This window comes from Netta rufina (assembly GCF_964035555.1).
Source record: "Netta rufina genome assembly, chromosome: 6".
Classification (NCBI taxonomy): Eukaryota; Metazoa; Chordata; class Aves; order Anseriformes; family Anatidae; genus Netta; species Netta rufina.
Genome location: NC_140129.1, coordinates 5,044,378 through 5,064,239, shown reverse-complemented (window position 1 = coordinate 5,064,239; position 19,862 = coordinate 5,044,378). Strand labels below are relative to the sequence as shown.

Sequence of the window (19,862 nt, the reverse complement as noted above, 5' to 3'; positions counted from 1 at the left end):
ACCAAAAACTACCCTAAGCGTGTCTGCTCATGCAGAAGTCACAGCTACTGATAGCCAAACAGCGATCATACGAAGATGTATTTATGTCTCCAGGTTGTCAGCTCTCAGCTCTTTTACTGCAAAACTAAAAGTACAACAGCAAAGGAGGAAGCATGTAATGTGCAAGAGTCTCTTCAAGTGTGTGACCGAAAATAAGCATGGCAAAGTCTCCTGGCAACACTTTGTGTAAAGATACAGTAAACAAGTAAGTGTAAGTTACACAGGCAGTAACTGAACACGAGAGCCTTCCTTTCTTAGCCAAAAATACTTTGAATGGTTTGTGTGCTGTTAAGAACCTGTTGCTTCAGTAGCAGACAGGCCTTGTAGGACTGCATTTAGTGGACTTATTTAATGGAGGTTTAAAAGTCAGTTAACTACTTCAGATAAAAGCTACAATAAAACCTCCAGTAAGTAAACTACAAGAAGAGAAAGGGTAATGGCATCATCTCACTGACTTTAAGAGGATCATGGCATCCTTCTAGTTAATATTATTTCAATCATTAGCATCTTAATACAATTTCTGCAGTAGCAGTGTAACTAATAGAGCAAATCTGGCAGTTGCAAAGCCTGGCAGTCTCTTTTGCTTGTTTTAGAGAGGCCTTTTCAGAAAGTATTTGCCAAACCTGTCAGCTCTACCCTTTAACTGTCTTGAACACAGTATAACTTCATTAGCCATGGTGGCAAACATATCACTTAAGTTCTGCTCACCAGCGTGTCAGCACAGCCTTGTAGGGGCTTGGGCCTGTTTTTTGTTGTGTGTGTTTGTGTTTTGTTTTTTTTTTTAATTATTAATATTTATTTATTTATTTCCACGGGGAGAGATGCTGCAGGGATCCTTGGAGTAGCAGTGCAGTCTTGTGCATTCCACATGGCGTTAAAACATAGACTAAATTATAATCCTGGCTTTGACAGGAACAGTGAGAATGCTCCCCCGTCATTTCACCTATGTAGGATGGTCTCCAGCAGTCATTTGGGGAATTAATTACTTCTTGCTTTCTGCATCCTACAAACACACATTGCTACACACATCCTAGCATCTGTATAGGGATTTTTGCAATACAACCCTTTTTGCAGATTACTACTGAGAGACAACGTGTCTTTCCTTTTTAATATTCACTTGTGCTAGAAAACTGTAGTTCTCCTAGTCCAGTAAATTAGAAGAAGCAAAGAAACATTTATTCCTTAAAAATTCCTCCTAAGTGCTGAGCTGTCTACCTGGAAAAACTGACAAGTTCCCCAGGGTTTTTATATACACTGCACTTTCGTTCTCTACTCCGAGAAGGCACGCACCTGGCTCCTCCTTTACCAGCAAGCAGTAGGAACAAACCCATCTCATCTCATCTCGTTAAAGAAGGCAGCATGCTTGCAAAAACCAAAGGACTGCCCCACAGATCACCTTTTTAGTACAATCAGCACTTGAAACATTTTGTTTTCTTGTTTATAGCTCTTTGCATATTCTTTTCTGGGCTTCAGCTCTCGAATACAGCCAGAAGCAGCCTACAGACCGAGATGGACCTTTGATCTGACTGCACACAGCTGCTTGTTCATATCTGAGGTTCTAACTTACTTGTTTCCACAGAGTGCTGGGTATCAGTAGGAGCAGAACTTTCCTTGTACCAACTTAGTACTGTAATTCAGGTACAAGTATACTGAAATAGCTTTATGACAGAGATAATATTGTGGGCTATTTTTGGTGCATTATAAGGAAAAGCCATGTCAATATTCACAGTCCACACTTGAAAAATCTACCACGTTCCTCAAGTACCACTTTTGAGCTTCCACATCAAGAACTGCAATTCATCATCTCCCTGATAATTATTTTGTAATGTTTACTGGGAGAATCCCAGAGGAAACCACCTGAGAAGGCTCAGAAGATCCAAAGAGAGGGGAAAAACGTTTGCCAGTTTTCCCTTTTTCTGGAAGAACTTATACCTCCTTTTGGACTGGCATAATTCTAGGAATTTCTGTTCTTCAATTACAACTTAATGTTGTGCTTCTTTGTTCTGGTCCAGAGAGAATCAAACGTGGTTGCATGTTGCTCATAGGTCGCTCTGAATTTTCCTCCTTTGCACCCAAGTAATCTTACCTTACTTACCTTGCTGCCATCTTCAGCCTATGAAGACCGTAAGCAGAATTTTACAAAGGCTGTTCGTTCTCAATCTGCTAGTCTTATTACTAACTTCCACTGCTAACAAGGGCATTTTAGCATCTCGGTCAAGTTACACCAATAGTCTCATATTCTTCTCTTTTTACAAAGTCTGAAAAGGTTGCTCTAACAGCACTAACTGAACTCTCAACGTGTGGTGGCTGAGATTTTAATTTACAGGTGGCTAATATGATGTTATAGTTTCTTCTCCAGACACCTACCTTACCGTCTTGAATTCAGAAGTGCTAAACACCAACATCATTCGTTAAATAAATATTTATAAAAACAGTGCGTTACTCTGAGGTTCAATGTTGTAAAATTGTATGATTTATCTAGGCTACCTCTATCACATATGGCTGTGTATTTGACTGAAAGAAAAAAACCTTTTTAAAGTTTTCTGTTACCTAAACCACTGTTAAGACTCCAAGTCATTGGCAATATTTTGCTAAATATCCACCAGGTCAAACACATGCCAGGAATTACGTAATGATGCGTCTCCCTCCCTTGTGGTGGTTTTGGCTCCAAGTGATGAGCCACCCTATTCAAAAATCACCATTGTGAGTACTAGAAATGCAGTCAACATGACTACATTTCAAATAATTGTATCAGCTACAGCTATACAAATATTCAAAGCCTACTCAGATTTCCACTGCTGGATTCTTAGTGTCTAGTGGTTCTGCTTTGGAGAAGAAGGAAGCCTTCTGAGTGCTGCAATACCATCTAAGAGATGAGGTTCTTACACCTCACAGTAGCTGTAGTCCTTTCATACTGCTGCAGGTCCTTGCTCAATTCTAACAGCTGCAATTATTCCAAAAGTTGTGGGAAAAGTGGGAAAGAATATATGGTCAGTGACTGTGAGGAGAACAGTTAGTTCTCAGTGATGTTCAGACAAAAAACATCGAAGATGCTTTTGTCCCATGACATTCTAAAATAAATGTCTCATGAGATCTATTCTCTAAGCTCTTCTGTCAGAGCTCACCTAACTGTGGAATCCCAGGCTCCAACAGGACTTCAGTTATGTGGGTCCCAGGTTGTCCTGACATGTGCAGGCTGATTTGTACCAAAGTTTCAAGTAGAAAAAAAAATGCTCGAGGGTAATAAGGGCAGTGGGTAAATGGGAAGCCCTCAGCATAGCATAAGATACAAAGGACAAAGTATAAAAATAAGCAAAGCACAACAAACTGTCTGATAACATGTCCTCTGGCTCATCAGAATTTGAAAACCTGAGAGTTTCCTTCCAAATCAGTCCCCTCTCTGACCCTGGGAAAACTAAATTTTCTGTCCTTGGTGTTCAAGAGGCTGTATTTGCTCACTAGCAAGCACTAACTCCAAATGTGTGTAAAAAGGAGGACAAAGCAACAAAGAGCACTCAAGAGCACCACATTTAATAAATCAGTCTAGGTAAATCCTAATCCAGCTGCGTGCCTTTGACCAGCCTTACCATCACTCTTGCCTCAGAGAGCTTTGCAAAAGTATTAGGCATTTCCTCCTCCCTCCAGCCTACTCAGATGTGTTCTGGTCTGCCCAAATTCACAGTTGGGCAGGTTCCTTTCCTGGCTGAGGGAACCTGCATTATGGGATGTAACATTCTGCAATGACAAAGGCCCTGACTTCTGTACCTTTAGCCCATACTGCTTGGGCCTGCCTCCTCCTTCAAAGCAATCTAATCTCTGTGTTTTATCTTCAAGAAAATATCACTTGTGCATAATATTTTAAACACAGTACTTACCAACAGGGAGGATCTCCCAACAGGAAACAGGAGCAAGCACATCATTATCCCTCTGTTCTTCTTTAGGCTTCCCAGCTCAACTTGCAAAAAAACAGGCTCCCAGTCAGGCTGCCTCTTCTCTCGGCGTGTGTTTGGTGCAGTTCTCTTCTCCTTTCATTATTAGATAGATACATTAGCAGTGATCTGCTTTTGCATCGAGGTGCCCCAATCCAAGGTAGCACGAATGAGGCACGGGTCCATCTGCTGTCCACAGGCAGTTCGGAGCTGCTCACACCCATGCCCTTTAACAGCATCAAAGGAAAGGCTTCCAGCTTCCAGGCTTCGCACTGCAAACAAAATGATTGTTGTTACAAGACAGAGCACTCAATTTTTTAAGGTGCCTGAACATTCATTGCTCAAAAGGTGTATCTAGAGATCTGATCCCGTTCTCAAACTGGACACTTACTAAAGTGAAGCTGTGTGTTGGTTATTTAGCATATGTGAGGGAATGCCGTGTCAGTTTATTAAGTCTGTATAACAAGTATGACAACCCAAATCTTTTTGTTCTACTTTACTAAGTAAAACTACAGCCCATGTGAACTTCTCAGCAGTGCACAGCAAGGTGTTGTGCACTAAGGAAGGGAAGATATGAGAATTAAAGGTCAGACTGCATTCTCAGCTATAGCGACATCAGGCCTGGAGAAAGGACCTTGTATTCATTAGGGATATCTCAATTTTACACCAGAGAACACGGTGTGGACTTGGAAAAGTCTATTTTTAGACCTTTTATGTTTAAATCATCAGGTGAAAGACTATGCTGGGAATATCTTTATAAACAAGCTCCAATGCACTCGGAAGCTTTAAGCAATGTAATCAGAATATAAAAAAACTATTAATAGACGATGCTGTGCAAGTTCTTAACTACTTTCACAATAGCCTGGAAACATTCCGTGTGAAAGGGATGAAATTCTGCTTTTAATTGGAAAATGAAGAATTGCCTGCATCTGATCAACACGGAAGTTTTGTGCAAAGGAGGTCACTGATTGCTTTAAAAGTGTATCAAAAGCAGATCCTGAAAAAACCTGGCTGTGCTACAAGCTCACAAAATGCTCCGAGATTGTTTTGTTTGCAGTAACAGGACTTTTAAAGCAGATTGATTAGAGGGTTTGCAAGGTTTCTTGTGCAACTGATAATCCAGATACTTAACCTAAGGAAACAAACCACAACTTTGCATAGATTCAGGTACAAAGATCCAGATTCCTAGTTGTGTAAACTAACCTGACTTCCTTCAAATCCCAGCGTCTCAATCAAATTAGCAAAAAGCTTACTGTGAAGCTACACTGATTAATTTCAGCAATTTGAATTTTCTTGGACTACCCTGGCATGAGTTAGTCAGTTATTAAGATATGGGTGTGACAGAGAAGTTAATGCAGATGGTTGTTATACCTCAGAATTTACTCGTGTGGATCCTGAAGTTGCAATGTCAGAACCCCAAATAATCCAGGATCAGAATGGAAAAGATTCCAAAAAAGACAAAAGCAATGCAGACACCACCTGACCACGCACTCCCCTACCTACCCGTCCTATAACCCAGGCTCTGCTCTGTCTCTGACCAGCTCTGGGTTTGCCGAAGAGCCAGCACAGGTTCAGCTTGCTCTCTTGTGGCCAACCTTAGAGCTACAGCTGTCCTGGCCCTGTTCAGTTCCAACGACTTTCAAGCATCACAAAGGCAAAGTGAATTTGAGTAGTTACCAGTGTCTGCAAGACAGTAGAGAAATGGTTTTCTCCTGTCTAACTCAGCTAGCTATGTAGACGGGTAGAATTCCTTCTGGGTGCCCTGTCTGTTTAGTGCTTGTGACCCACGTGGACGACAACCCCTACTGTGTCACCTGCCGGGTAGGAAGTGCAGTCCTCCAGGTAGGAAGTAAAATCCCCTGGGCAGGAGGAAACCTGAGGGAAAGCACACATGAAGGCCGCCTTGGCTGCGGCCCAGCTGGCAGCAGCTGGAATCCTTTCCCAGCCAGCACTCCTCCCGTGGAGCAAGGGGAAAGCATTGGTGAAGCTCTCCTGTTTTGTTATTTCTCAAGGCTGCTGTTGGGATAAAATTACCTCCAGCCCCTTTGCCAAAAATTTCCAGGCTCTTGGGAGACTTGGAGCAGCTAACAGCTCATTCCCCGGCCCCAGCTGAGTACTTCCCCTCCTTGTACATACACACTTGCCTGCCCCCTCTGGGAACTGAATGAGCCTTACAAGTTTACCTCTCCGAAATAGGTTCATGCTAAAAATAGCCCGGAGCACCAGAGGCAGGCTGAGCAGAGCCCTATCGCTGAACCACACTGCCCACTGAGCTGCTGAGCTCACCTTTTAGAGGTGGTGAGAGCATTCACCCCCCCACCTCACAGGCCTGCACAAGGAGAGGAAAGGTGCAGAGCTTTTCCTTTGTTGGGTTTTAAACGAGGCTACTCTTACTGCGGGTAAAACGTGGGTACGTTCAGGAGCAGGGATGCAGTAGGAAGCCACTCATCTTTAAAAGGACTTCTCAAAAGCACGCTCCGTATCAGCACGTATCCACAACGCGTGGTACAACGTTGGCTGCTGCGCCTCGAGACCATTACTCACTCCTGCATGTACGAACCAACCGATGGAACAACCTCAGCAGCATTTCTGATGAATAAACATTAACTGTGTTTATTACCGAGCATGAAAGGGATCAACTTTGCCTACCGGGTTACTTAATCACCAACCTTTGTAACAGAACAGCAAGTAACATGCGCCGCCGGCAGGCGGCTGGGAGGTGCTCCGATTAAAGGAATTACTCCACCGGACAGGGAAAGGGATAAAATGAGACCAAAACCAACCAAGCAAGCAAGCAAACAAACAAAAACACAACAACACTAATGTTCCTACATCAATTTGCTTAATAAAGCCTTACCTAAGCCCTCCACTATTACTCATTAATAAATATATGCTCTATTTTCCATGAAAATCAGCAGACTTCTGATTTTTTGAGATACACATTTCAGTCACCATGGATCAGAACAGAAAATTTCTTTCATAGCCAAATAAAATTCTGCCTCAGAATAAATCATTTTCAGAACATTCTTGTCATACTAACTTGGCTCCTTCTCCATTTCTCAGCCTAAATTTATTTATGATATTGAATCGTGATACTATTATTTGCGTTTTCATCATCCCGCCACTTAAACAACTCTCTGCTTCCCTGATGTATTTGCAAAGACAGGAAGACAGATGCATCACTGCAATATACCTAGAGCAGAATGAAGGAGAGAGAACTGAGACCATCATATCACGGGGCGAACTATGTAATCTTACTATCTGTAAGTAGCACAAAATTCATATCTCCTCTGGAGTGTCAATTTCAAATAAGCATCCTCATGATGCAGGCCTCACTTGTGCTTCTCTTACATGTACTCAAAGAGACAACAAAAAGGGCTCACCAACAGCACGCACTTCATTGACAAGGACAAGACCAGTGCCATCAAAGTACAGAAACTGCAGATAAATTCATGTGCTACGCTGATTACATCATCACTCAGAAACATCCACACTTTCATCTGTACTCCTTAAATAATCAAAGTAAAGCCAAGAGAATTTTTTTTCTGTCTCTTATGATAATGATTCTGTGATTGGGGCTTAATTATCAAGCTTGATGGTCAAATAAAGACTGGGACTTATCACTCAATGCTCATATTCCCAACAGAATCACAAGAAAACAAAATCTACTTTGGCAACAAAGCAAAAATACAGGAGATAGTATATGATGACCACACAGTCTGATGTTTTCTCACATAAATATTATGACAGAAATAAGTCCTGTTGCTGGAGGCATTCACACTTTAAAGGTGCCATACCAGAACGAGGCCCCAGGTCTGAATTTACTGAATCATTTTTTTCTAATAATTGTGTTTGTATCGTTTGAGGCATTTTAAATCTCTTCAAAAACACGTGAGCACAAAATGCCTCCCCATTGACACACTTTGCCAATATTATAAAATCATTTAATACAAGTATTTATTTCAACAGTTGCATTTCTTTTTGGTGGCAATGCTGTAGTGGCATTCCAACCCATCAGCAGTCTAATAAATTGTAAGACTGACTGCATAAAGAGACTGCTGGACTTGCTCACGGGTACACCCGTAGCTATTGTAGCAACAGCTGCTCTAGCCTGACATGGCAGAAATTCATGCAATCCACGCATGGGCTGCAGGTTAGTTTTCCCTTCCCTCTGGATACCGATCTACTTGTTTTGTGGGTTTCATTCTCCCCATCACAACATTTTGTTCTCCAAAAGAACAATAAGAGTCCTATAACGTACCAGTATACCATACACCGGAGCTGGACTCCAGTCACTGATGGCACGAAATTGGAAGAGATCCACTAAATCACTGAACAAACTGCCTCTGACAATGCTGTGGCCTTCAGCAACCCTGACACAAGCCATTTAGTGGCTTCCTTCCTGTTCTAGACTGCCAACAAAGCATGAGTTGAGGCCAGAAAAAGGTCTCCAGGGTGAGAGGTAAGGTGGAGATTTTTGTTTTACATGTGCCCAGCACGATGAACTTGCCAAACCAATTTTTGTTTGCAAACACTTCAATTGGGGAAAAAAAAATATACCTTCCCATGTGGTGGTTTCGTTTCGGCTTCCTCTGAGGGGCTGCACGCCCCGGGCACGAAGCCCCTCGCTGCTTTATTTGTGATGCCGCCTTCTCTTAGTCCCAGCTTTTGTGACCATTGCCAAACGCTGCAGTTTGGTAGTCCCAAACGATTGGCTCTGCCTCTCATTTGGTGTCCAGACCAGGCACACCGCCGCTGCTCCGATGTTTGATGTGCACCCCAAGCTGGGGGCAATTAATAAACTGGAAAAGAGGCGCAAAAGGATGAGGCGCCCAACCGCTACCCTTGGCAACGGGGACAGCTCGTTTAACTAAGGAGACTTCAAAAAAGGACCTCCTGACGCATGTACCAAACTCTGCAGCCCGGGGCCTTTCCTTCTCTTTCTTTCTTTTTCTTCCTTTTCCATTTTTTTCCCTCACTTTTCCCCTTCCCGCCCTCCCTCACACGGCGGCGCTGCCACAGCCCCGTTCCCGCCCTAATGGCGGCCGCGCGGCGCATGCGCGAGGAGCCCGGTGTGGTGCGGGGCATGGCGGCGCGGCGGGGCGAGGAGGAGGAGGAAGAGAAGAAGGAGGAAGAAGAGGAAGGCGACGGGGACAGCGCCGGGCTGCGCCCCAGGGACCAGCTGAGCCGCAGGGTGAGCTGAGGGGGGCTGAGGGGCGGCGAGGCAGGTGGTGAAGCCTGTTGGCTGCCGTGGGGAGGAGAGGGGGGACGGTGCTGTCAGGGGGCTGCCTTATCATGCGGTCCCGTCCTATAAACTTCAGGGGTTTTCCACATAATCGCCGCTGAGTTTCTGTCCTATAAACTCCGGGGGGTTTCTGTCATTCCTTAATCGCCTGAGGAGCCGTGCAGGGCTAGCACAGAAGTTTTGCAGCCTGTAAACTCTGCAGCAAAAGATGGCACCGCTGTTGTGTCTGGTGGGACAGTTTTAATACAGTTTTAGGAGGGGGGTATTTTATTTTCTAATGTATGTATTTATCTTTGTCCGTTTCATTTTGAATCTGGAGAATATTTGTGATTGTAAAGTCTGTTGTAGAGGTTATGCTAAACTTTGGTCTCCAAAAGTTCTTTGATATTTTTGTTGTTAGCTGTTCACACATTGCTTTGCTCTGGTTTTGTTTTCTTGGGGGCAATCTCTGATCATAAATAGGTAGAGATATTGATCATAAACAGCTGGACATACTCTGGCTTCCCAGTAATGATTGCTTTGGGGGATAGGGGAAATGCCAATTCCCGCAAGGTAGCCCCTTCCCAGAGCAGTTATTAGTACTGCTTCACCAACCAGGTGTATTCATCATTTAAAGCTCAAAAGAGGTCTGCAAACTGTAATTCAGTTACCTGGCCCAAAGCATCGCAGTACCTGACAGGAATACTGGGTAGTTTAATGCCACTTCTTCATTCCTGTGTCCACTTTCACTTCAACAGTCCATTCAGGGAACAGTGACTGTGTGTCCTTGTAGCTGTCTTTTAAAATATGGGTAAGGGTTTTTCCCCACCAGGATTATAACACAATAGTTTATTTTTAATAATTAAATTGGATTATGTTTTTTACTTTTCAGATTAAAGAGCAGAAAGTTATAATTGATGAGCTTTCTAATTTGAAGAAGAACAGGGTAAGTACTTACAGATTTGTGTTTGGCTATTTGTATAGTGTAATACAGTGTGACATTGAGGTATTTTTCTTAATGCTTTATCTAAGTTATGATGTTTGAGTTGACCAGAAGATGTCATTAAATATTCTTGCTTCTCATGTTTATATGTTTTAAAATAAAATGTGATCCCATGAGGAAGAGAGAAATACAAAATAGGAGTGGGCTGACCATGAAATGTTTTCTGAAATGTACATGAGAGCGTTGCTGTCAGCAGGGTAAAAGTAGCCCTTCTGACCTAAAAGTGAAGGATATTTCAGTGAACCTGCATCAATTTCTGCTGAGGTGTGGTTGCTTGAGTTTGTTACTTTCCCTTAATGCAGTTTGTTTTTGTTTTACAGAAAGTTTATAAGCAGCAACCCAACAGTAACATATTCTTCCTTGCAGACCGAACAGAAACACTGTCTCAATGCAAAAGTAAGTTTGCAGACTAAAAGGTAATCCAGCAGTTAACTGTTTAAAAGATCTCTGTGTAGCTTTTAAAATTTATACATTAAAATGAAAAACTGGCAACTGCATGTTAAATGAGAAGTATGCTTCAGGGGTGCTTATTTCTCTGGCTTGGATAAATGTGAAAATGTTTCTGCTTGATATGCATACGATACAAAAGCAAGTGCTGAGACAGGAAGGAGAACATCTGCCCCTGCAGAGGAGTCGCTATTATTTGTGCCCTTTGTGAATCTGTGTGCACTTGGTCCTATTTTTTTCTAAAAAAGAAAAAATCCCCAAAATTCCACGGAATGAATATAAATTAAATAATGACAAACTGAACTGCAAGCTAGGCTAGAAAATTTCAGCTGTGTAAAATTTGTGGAACCAGGAAAGCAGAATAATGGAGGATAAATAGAGCCGATGGTTGAACAGGTTAAAATGTATAAATAGACTTCTTGGAATGAAAAACCGCTAAACTAATTCACTTCTTTTGATTGGATTTACAGCATTAATACTTTAACAGTTCACTTATTATGAACTTGTAAATCCTATTGATGATGTAGGCAATAGCTGGCCATTTCTTCAATTCTTAAACTTCCAGTGTGGCTTCCATTGAGGAGGGGAAAAATCATAAACTTTGTATAATTGAAGACAAACAGGCTACAGTGAACTAACTGTGTTATATCAGTATTATAGACCTTTTATTTCAGAGTTTTGTGTTCATCTCTTTAACTGAACAAGTGGCTGAAGTTACTCATTTCTTAGATATGCTCTTAAACTTGCTTACTTCTAAACTGACTGGAACTAATTATTTGTGTATTTTTATCACACAGTTGTATTAGATGAATTAAAGAAGGCACATCAGGAGATGGAAAATTCAGAGAAGACTAAAATCAAGAAGTAGCCGGTCTGAATTCGGTCGCGATGTGTGGTATTTGTTGTGTTGTTACCTTGCCTAGCCAGCACACTGTTCATGGTTCCTTTAATGAAGACATGCACCACTGTCTGAGAAGAAGAGGACCAGACAGTAGCCAACAGTTGATAAAAACTGCGTCTGATCTGTCATATGAGTGTCTGTTTTCTGGCCATGTACTTCACTTGAGGGGAGTACTGACTCCTCAGCCTCTGGAAGATGCCAATAACAGTATTTTCCTTTGGAACGGAGAAATTTTCAATGGATTGCCTGTAGGAGATACAGAAAATGACACTGCAGTTATGTTTCGTCATCTTGAATTATGCAGTAATGAAGCTGACGTTTTGTCGCTCCTCTCATCACTTCGGGGTCCATGGTCTTTTATTTATTATCAGGCTTCTAAGCACAGTTTATGGTTTGGTAGAGATTATTTCGGTCGCCGTAGTTTGCTTTGGCAATTCAGTAATAAGATTGATGGGGCTTTCTGTCTCACATCTGTAAGTGTTTATTCTGAATCTGGGAACCAATATCAAGAAGTCCCAGCATCTGGAATTTTCAAAATTGATCTCAAAGCTTGGGCAACAACTAAATCTTTGTCTTTAACAGTCTTTCCATGGAAGTACAGCTCCTCAGAGAAAACAGTAGAAGAAATATTCATTAATGTTCTGGACCAAGTTTCAAAAGACTTACCAAGTCACATACCTCTTGTGATGAATGAATCAAAACTATGTCTCAGAGCACCGGTTATCCCCTTAAATAAAACAATTTCTGAAGCCTCAGACGAATGTGCAAGCACTAATATTAGTGACGTTACCCCTATGGTTTCTGTTGACACTCTGCAAGGATTTCTTGCAAAGGAACCCAGGAAAAAATTAGTCCATCAGTTTATTGATGTTTTAAATGAAGCAGTGAAGAGGCGGGTTTTATTACTCTGTAGAAATGAACTGGAAACAAGAGAAGTTCAAAGCCTTTCTCATGGGAAAGCCCACGTTGCAGTGCTCTTTTCTGGTGGTGTTGATTCTATGGTTCTTGCAGCCCTTGCTGATCGCCACGTTCCTGTGGAGGAACCAATTGATCTTCTCAACGTAGCTTTCATGATGAAAGAACAAGCTAAGCAGAAGGGTACTACTAAAAAACGCAGCAACCAGGAAATAAGGCTTGATTTGCATAGCTGTCAAGAAAGCTGTAAAGAGACGGATGCTAAAACTGCTGGTCATTTGTCTTGCTTTGATGTCCCTGACAGACTCACTGGTAGGGCAGGACTGAAAGAATTAGAAGCCCTTAACCCCTCAAGAATCTGGAACTTTGTGGAAATTAACGTTACGCTAGAGGAATTGAAAGAGATGAGACAACAACGCATTAATCACTTGATTTATCCACTGGATACAGTCTTGGATGATAGCATCGGCTGTGCAATTTGGTTTGCTTCCAGAGGGGAGGGGTCTGTTAGTAAACAAGGAGAAATAAAACCATATAAAAGTCCTGCAAAGGTACTGATTTTTTTTTTAATTTTATTTTATTTTTCTTTCTTACACTTGATTTTTGACTGTGAAAATAGTTCCGCTGCAGAAATTAGCAGCAGTTTTTAATACTCATGACGCTTCTGAAATTCAGTGGCTGAATGCAGGATAGTTCCGGACTGATAATCTTTTTATAATTCTGGAATTAAAAACTGTTCAGTTCCTTTGTCCTGTAATGTGTGTAGCTGTTCAGTAAGCTTGAATAAGCAACAGTGACTAGGAAAAAATAACACCCAGCACCTCTCGTGCTCAATGTCTTAATTCAGTAGTAGAGAAGTGTTATTCAATCCAACTGAATAGCTTAATAAATTTAGAGAGAAATTTTAATTAAAGTGAAGTGATACTATTTTGTATCACTTGCCAGCACCTAGAAGTTGTAAAATTACTAGCTGCTCCTTTAGACAAATGTACATGATGAAATAGACATTAATAATGACAGAAAAGACAACTACTTTGAATCTTTTATAATTACAGTCTGATTGAATGACTGTTCAAAATACAAAATACATTAATTCCTTCCTTCATCCCTACCCAATTTCCTGATGCTTTATATTCAGAACAATTCAAAAACATAGAAGGTCTTGGTGCTATGACATCATGCTATGATGTGCTTAAAAACTACCACTTGTAGATCACTAATTATTTAGTTGACTGCTCTGCTCAAGTCTGTGCATCTCAGATTTGCAAAATATAAAATCACAGCAGGTCCAGAATACGTTGAAATGAGGTGTGAGTTTCCAAACCCGAGTGACAATCTCATTCTCCTATCAGTGGCTACTGCGTGCAGGTAAATGTGGTTGCTAACTAGCTAGTGGCACGTTAGTAGTACGCTGAAAGAAATGGTTAGTCATGACTGGTTATTCTACAGTGAGCTGCTGTTGAAGGCACAGTAGAAGATCAGGTAGAAGATCAGGTGTTGAGGACATTTTACGTGCATATCACTGAGTAGACAGGACAACAACATTTTTACGTGATGTAACGTGGTTATTAACCCAGTAGCTGGGAAATTAGTATCATCTCGGTGTACATTCAGGTAACTATTTAAAGTGACATAGCACCATCTCTGGCAATGAATTTTTTAAAGGCTGGTGCTTAGCAGGTGCTGCTTATTGTAACAGAAACTGACATTCTTCCAAGATACCCATTTCTGACACACAGTACTTCAGTTTCTTCTGCTTCCTTGAGTATAAATGTGTGTACTTAGGTCTGATCACGAACCTGTTAACAAGTGGCTTTACTGGTAAGCTGTGTAAATATATAAGGAACATGCCATCACCATAGTAATATATAGAGAAGATACATATTAAAGTTACTTTCCTTATCATGTTGTACTTAAGCATTTAATTACTTAAGCATTACGTATTATTAGCTTGCACAGACGCCAAGAAAAATTTCTTTTATTCTGTTCTCTTAGGTTGTGCTTACAGGCATTGGAGCAGATGAACAACTTGCTGGGTATTCTCGACATCGTGTTTGCTTCAAAAAATACGGCTTAGAAGGTCTAAATAAAGAACTTGAAATGGAATTAGGACGCATTTCTTCTAGAAATCTTGGTAGAGATGACAGAATTATTGGTGATCATGGAAAAGAAGCCAGGTAGTATTGTTTTAATGTGAAGCAAAACTGGATTTGCTGGTTAGATTCTGGTTTTATCAGTCTGAGAGAAAGCTCGGTTTGAAAGTTGTGTGCACTTTTTTTGTCTCTTAATTCTGTTTCATCTGTGTTCATGCTGCTAATAACATTTGTGGTTAGCTATGAATGCCTGGAACTCAGAAGGTTGTGAGAATGTAGTGTGTAAATGTTTTTGTTTTCAAGTTACAGCCTAGCTTCCTGTAGTATTTTAACACTTTAATGTTTATCTTCAAGTGTTGCTTTAAAACTTATCTTTTTCCTTCATAGTGTTTTTCTGATATATTTTTTTCTTTTCCCTTGGTCTAAAACTAGCATTTCTAAGCTCAAGCAAAGAGCAAGAACGAGCATCAGTTTTGAAAACTTCAGGGCTCCTGTGTTTAAATCCTTCTTCCTCTCACACAGTATACCTGCTTTGGAGACTTGGCACCAACGTTTAAGGTGTATCTATAATTTGCTATGTATGTCTTTGTCTTTAGGTTTCCTTTTCTTGATGAAGATGTTGTTTCATTCCTCAATTCACTGCCTATCTCAGAAAAAGCAGACTTGACTTTACCTCGAGGAATCGGTGAGAAATTGATTCTGCGCCTTGTAGCCAAGGAGCTTGGTCTTAAAGCCTCGGCTGTTCTGCCAAAAAGGGCTGTACAGTTTGGATCTCGGATTGCAAAACTGGAGAGCAACAGTGAAAAAGCATCTGACACCTGCAGCCGACTGAAATTACTTTCAGTAGATGAATTATAAAGCTGCATCCAAAATGTTGTATTTATCCTAAATGTACATTCAGTAAAACTTTGTGTTTGTTTGTTTGTTTTTGAATGTTTGGCCTTTTTTTTTTTTTTTTTTTTTACACACTCTGACTTTACAGTCATCCAACTAATACAAATAGATGCATACTTGTAGAATCTCATTATGACTGCATCTATAGGGGAGAACGAAATAGTGGTCTCTACAGAAGGTGGTCTTTAAGGTCCCTTCCCCTACCTTTCTAGGATTTTATTTGTAGAGCATTCCTAACCCTTACTTTACAGGGCCCAGTGATTGAGGAACCTGTTTTACTAACTGCCCTTTCTACACGTGAGAGAATAGATTGCTAGGCTCACCCTTTCTGTATCTTTTGGTATTTTCAGTGTCTATCATACCTCTTCAGCTTCACTTCTCACTCACAGAAGGTATGATTTTTTATATGCAATTTGAATTACTTTATATAAATTATATATTATACTATTAAATTATTAGATGATATGTATTGTAATTACATCTTTTTACAAATTATCAAGTAAGCATAAGCAATGGAGGTACTTTCACTTACATTTAGGTTTAATAGAAAATGTACTTCCTTGTTATTGTTTTGATACCTAGAACTCTCAGACACTTGTAGAACAGCAATGACAGTAACTGGAATAACTGTGGTGATACCACACAGCATTTATTTCTCCAACAGGTGATCTTCAACAACAGAAAGCAAATGTGTAACAGCTTTGAAATGGTTTTCGCTTAACCATTTCTGGTCACATTTACCTTAAGTTATATCTTAACTTGCCAACTGTAGTATCTTCCTTAGTTTTGGCACCTTGATGGAGTCTTCTTCAACCTGGTTTGAAATATCAGTTCCAAGGGGAGCTCTAGAAAATAACAAAGTAGTATATTTGATAAAAGTAATTAAGATAACAGTATTGCTGCAGTAAGATGGTGGTGCTGTATCACTTGGATGTGCAGATTCACAGACCTTATCTGCGTTGCAAAGTTACTCATCAGTTTCTATCTCCTTCCACTTTCACTGAGTACAGTGAATAAGTGAAGAAATAGACTGTGAATAATTGAGTACTTACTTGGGTTCGAAGCGGATGCCCTCTGTGCTGTTTAAAACACCAAGTCCTGCACGTAATCTTTCAATGCCATTCCTAAGCAAGAAAGTAATTATGTAAAAATGTATGTGTAGTGTATGTGGTTCGGTCACCATAGAGGGACATTCTTACTGTCAAATTCTAAAGAACATTACAGAAAAATACAAAGAAAACCAGTCCTTACCATGCAATCATAACACCATTATCAGTGCAGAGTCTTGGAGGAGAAGATAGAAAAGCAAAACTGTTTGCATTTGCCAGAGCTTGCAGGCCTTTTCTGATATACTGATTACTTGCAACTCCTCCTGATACAACCTGACAGCAATTTTAAAAAGAAAAAAAAAAAAAAGCCTTAATTCAAAAGTAACTACTGATAGCATTCTAAGTAGCATTATATTTAAAAAGGAAAAAAAAAATAGTTTTGAAGACAGCAATAAATAATAGACCAGCTACCTAGTACTGGTTAGCACTAGATCAAAGCATGTGGCCTGAGTTGTTATAGGTTAGGTGGTAAAACAAAATAAGCAAAAACAAACAAACAAACAAACACCTTGTAGCATAAGACCAAGTATAAAAGATGTCATATGAATATCTGAAATGAGTATTACTTTAATCCTAGTGTTTTAAGGGAATTTAATACATACTGTGAGTCTTCCTCACCCATCCAGATTACCATTTTTGTCAACGGAGAAAGTGTAACAAGGCAACTGCATCTTCAAGTTATGTTATCATAAGTAGAAAATGCAACATGCTCCGTAACATAAATAAGAAACTCAAGTATACCCACCAAAGTTGCATGTTTTGGTGATAAGATGCCATTTTTTATGCAGAAAAGCATAGCTCGATATGTCCGCTGGATAATATGAATGGCTACTACATGCTGTACGGCAGCGGCGATATCCTTAACACAAGACAGGAGCTCGCCTTCTTGAATACCTATAGAAATGTATGATCAAAGGGGTTTTCCTGAGTACAGCTCATCAAGCACACGGTTCATATCTGACTTTAAAAATACCTTCTTCTTTTTCTTTTTGTATAATGGTTTTATTGATGAGGTTCTGAAGTCCAGAAAAAGAAAAATCACAGTTACGGTATTGTTGCATGGGAAGCCTGAACGTGTACTGTTGCCGGTTTCCAGTTTGAGCCAAGTGTTCTATTGCCTTCCCCCCAGCCATGCTGTGGCATTCGGGGTGCTTTATTAAAGAGAGTCTTCTTGCTACCTGAGGAGATAACAAACAGAATCAATATAGGGAGCTAAATTAATTCTTCTGCGTATGTAACCGCGTAACTGTTTTGCGGTTAATAGAGTGAAATCAGACACCACAAAATCCAATGTTATTAAGATAAAATTATGAACAGGGCACTATATGGACAAAATATAATGGCACATGGATGTTTTTGCTAGAGTAATTAGAAATGCAATTCTATAATAATTTGGGCAAACACGAGGACCATCAAATTTTGCAGGAAGCATTAATTAGCCAAGTTTTATGCTGTAGGAAACACACATTGACTGCTAAATATCAATATGTTTATCAATGTTGAATATATTATCTATTCAAAATAGAGAAATAGAATGTTAGATAAAGCTCTTATCACACTGTATTACTGTCTTCAGGCTGATCCTAATAGTGTGATTGAGCAGTGTAGCTGCAATAAAAACAGGTAGATTCACTTACGTGTGGAAACATTACCTTATCCAACATGTCACCTGGTGCTATATCTATTGACTGTCCGAGCAGAAGGAAATCTGAAACTCCTTGTGCTACTGCCAAGATGCAGTGGCCTCCAGAGAGTAAAAGAACTAAGAAAGGAAACTCCACTTGATTAGTCAGCCTAATGGTAAGTGCGTGAGCCTCCATGTGATGGATGGGTATGAAGGGCTTCTGGTACTTGTTCACCAGTTTCAAGCTGTAGTCCAGTCCCACCTCCAGGCTTAGCGCAAGTCCTGGTTTCACTGTAGTCGCGATAGCGGTAAGTTCATTTACAGAAACTCCACTGACACTAAGTGCTTCCTTCACCACTTGCTCGATGTTTTCCCTGTGGAGTTGCTGTGCCACATGAGGAATTATTCCACCTGTTCTAGTTAAAAACAAGTATTTGGAATATATTTGTATTTCATAACTAAAAACATATTTTTATGTGATTTTATAACACCTTGATCTTGCCAGGTCCTGCCTGTTCCTTAAAACATTTGAGAATGCCTTGTTTAGTCTAAAGAACATCTATGCACTGAAGAGAGTGTAATCACCATTGGGAGGTCAAAAAACGTAACTTTCCCTTTTTTGGTATACATTTATTTTAAATATACTTCAGTGCTGTTGCAAAGCAATGTCTGTAACTTAATGTTCACAGTCTTTCATTCATCAGTTGAGGTACTTAGTAACTAATGCCTATTTGTGATTAATTTTCCCTTAAAACATACATATGGCAGTTTTAGTAGTAGTAGTAATTGAATGTTTAATCAAGTAAGATGAGTACTCTGTCTCAATAAAAAAAAAAAAAAAAAAAAAAAAAAACTTGTTAAATGCACAGCATTTCTTTCCTCATACTTGCTATTATCTAAAGCAGTATGTGTTGGAGCCCAAAAGAAAGGGGCTCCTATCCAAAGAAAATGGGCTCCTTTCCAAAGAAAGTTGACACTCACGTCAAGTTTTCTGAAGAATACTTTTATATAGATGATATTACATGGAAGTGTAACAATAAAATCACTAGTGAGCAGCATATTTAGCCACAACTACAGTATTGTAAGAAAGCCCCGTGAGCCATATATTCTTACTTCAGATGGACTTCCCTTTGACATTGCAGCGCTTCTCCCAGCACATTGCCAGCTTCATCCACGACTGCAGCACCCGTATCGTCACAGCTCGTTTCTATTCCCAGCACAAGTTTAGGGCGATGCAATTTGCCACAGTGAGTAGAGCGGCTTCGCAGCCCCCCAGCCGGGCTGCTCCTGGCTGTTTGCAAAAGGCTCCTGGCAATGCTCTTCATGGCTAAACATTTATCACGTTACGTCTAGGAAAGGATTGTAAAATTTATTACTACTGAAGGGTTCTCAAGCAAGTACTCCTACAGATTTAAAATTCGCGTGCTGATTTTTAGGTAAAATATACCAGTAGTATGTATTTCTCTGAAAGTCAGGATTTTAAAGCATGCGTGACTGTGAAGATATGCTATAACTTTCAAAGTTATGCACTTTGAACGTTAACCAGTAAACCACGGGTGGCTTTTAAGACCTTAGGAAGAAATATTTTCTTAATAAGCCTTACCCGCGACCTTAAAAGCCTCCAGCCAGCGCCGGCCTGTGGGCCGCCATGACGGGGCGGGGCGGCGGGCGGAGCCGCCGCCAT

The 19,862-nt window shown here is 40.4% G+C and overlaps 2 protein-coding genes across 5 annotated transcripts; one reads left to right on the top strand and one right to left on the bottom strand.

Moving 5' to 3' along the window:
- Positions 1-9,012: 9,012 nt before the first annotated feature.
- Positions 9,013-15,465, top strand: LOC311211090 (asparagine synthetase domain-containing protein 1-like). 3 transcript variants are annotated; one of them, XM_084289607.1, is made up of 6 exons: positions 9,013-9,162; positions 10,085-10,138; positions 10,562-10,591; positions 11,440-13,009; positions 14,454-14,635; positions 15,148-15,465. In XM_084289607.1, the coding sequence occupies exons 4-6, from the start codon at positions 11,531-11,533 to the stop codon at positions 15,407-15,409; spliced, it is 1,923 nt and encodes a 640-aa protein (XP_084145733.1). In that variant the 5' UTR covers positions 9,013-9,162; positions 10,085-10,138; positions 10,562-10,591; positions 11,440-11,530; the 3' UTR covers positions 15,410-15,465. The 3 variants fall into 3 exon arrangements, with proteins under 3 accessions (XP_084145733.1, XP_084145734.1, XP_084145732.1); XM_084289608.1 differs by lacking the exons at positions 14,454-14,635; positions 15,148-15,465 and having other exon boundaries at positions 10,516-10,591; positions 11,440-11,638; XM_084289606.1 differs by lacking the exons at positions 9,013-9,162; positions 10,085-10,138 and having other exon boundaries at positions 10,516-10,591.
- A 297-nt stretch (positions 15,466-15,762) lies between these two features.
- On the bottom strand, positions 15,763-19,831 carry OSGEPL1 (O-sialoglycoprotein endopeptidase like 1). 2 transcript variants are annotated; one of them, XM_084288929.1, is made up of 8 exons: positions 19,782-19,831; positions 19,292-19,527; positions 18,207-18,594; positions 17,528-17,732; positions 17,300-17,439; positions 16,697-16,827; positions 16,498-16,569; positions 15,763-16,290 (listed from the first exon to the last, which is right to left on the bottom strand). In XM_084288929.1, exons 2-8 carry the CDS (start codon positions 19,501-19,503, stop codon positions 16,200-16,202), a joined length of 1,239 nt encoding a protein of 412 aa, XP_084145055.1. In that variant the 5' UTR covers positions 19,504-19,527; positions 19,782-19,831; the 3' UTR covers positions 15,763-16,199. The 2 variants fall into 2 exon arrangements, with proteins under 2 accessions (XP_084145055.1, XP_084145054.1); XM_084288928.1 differs by having other exon boundaries at positions 15,765-16,290; positions 17,300-17,448.
- Positions 19,832-19,862: the final 31 nt, after the last annotated feature.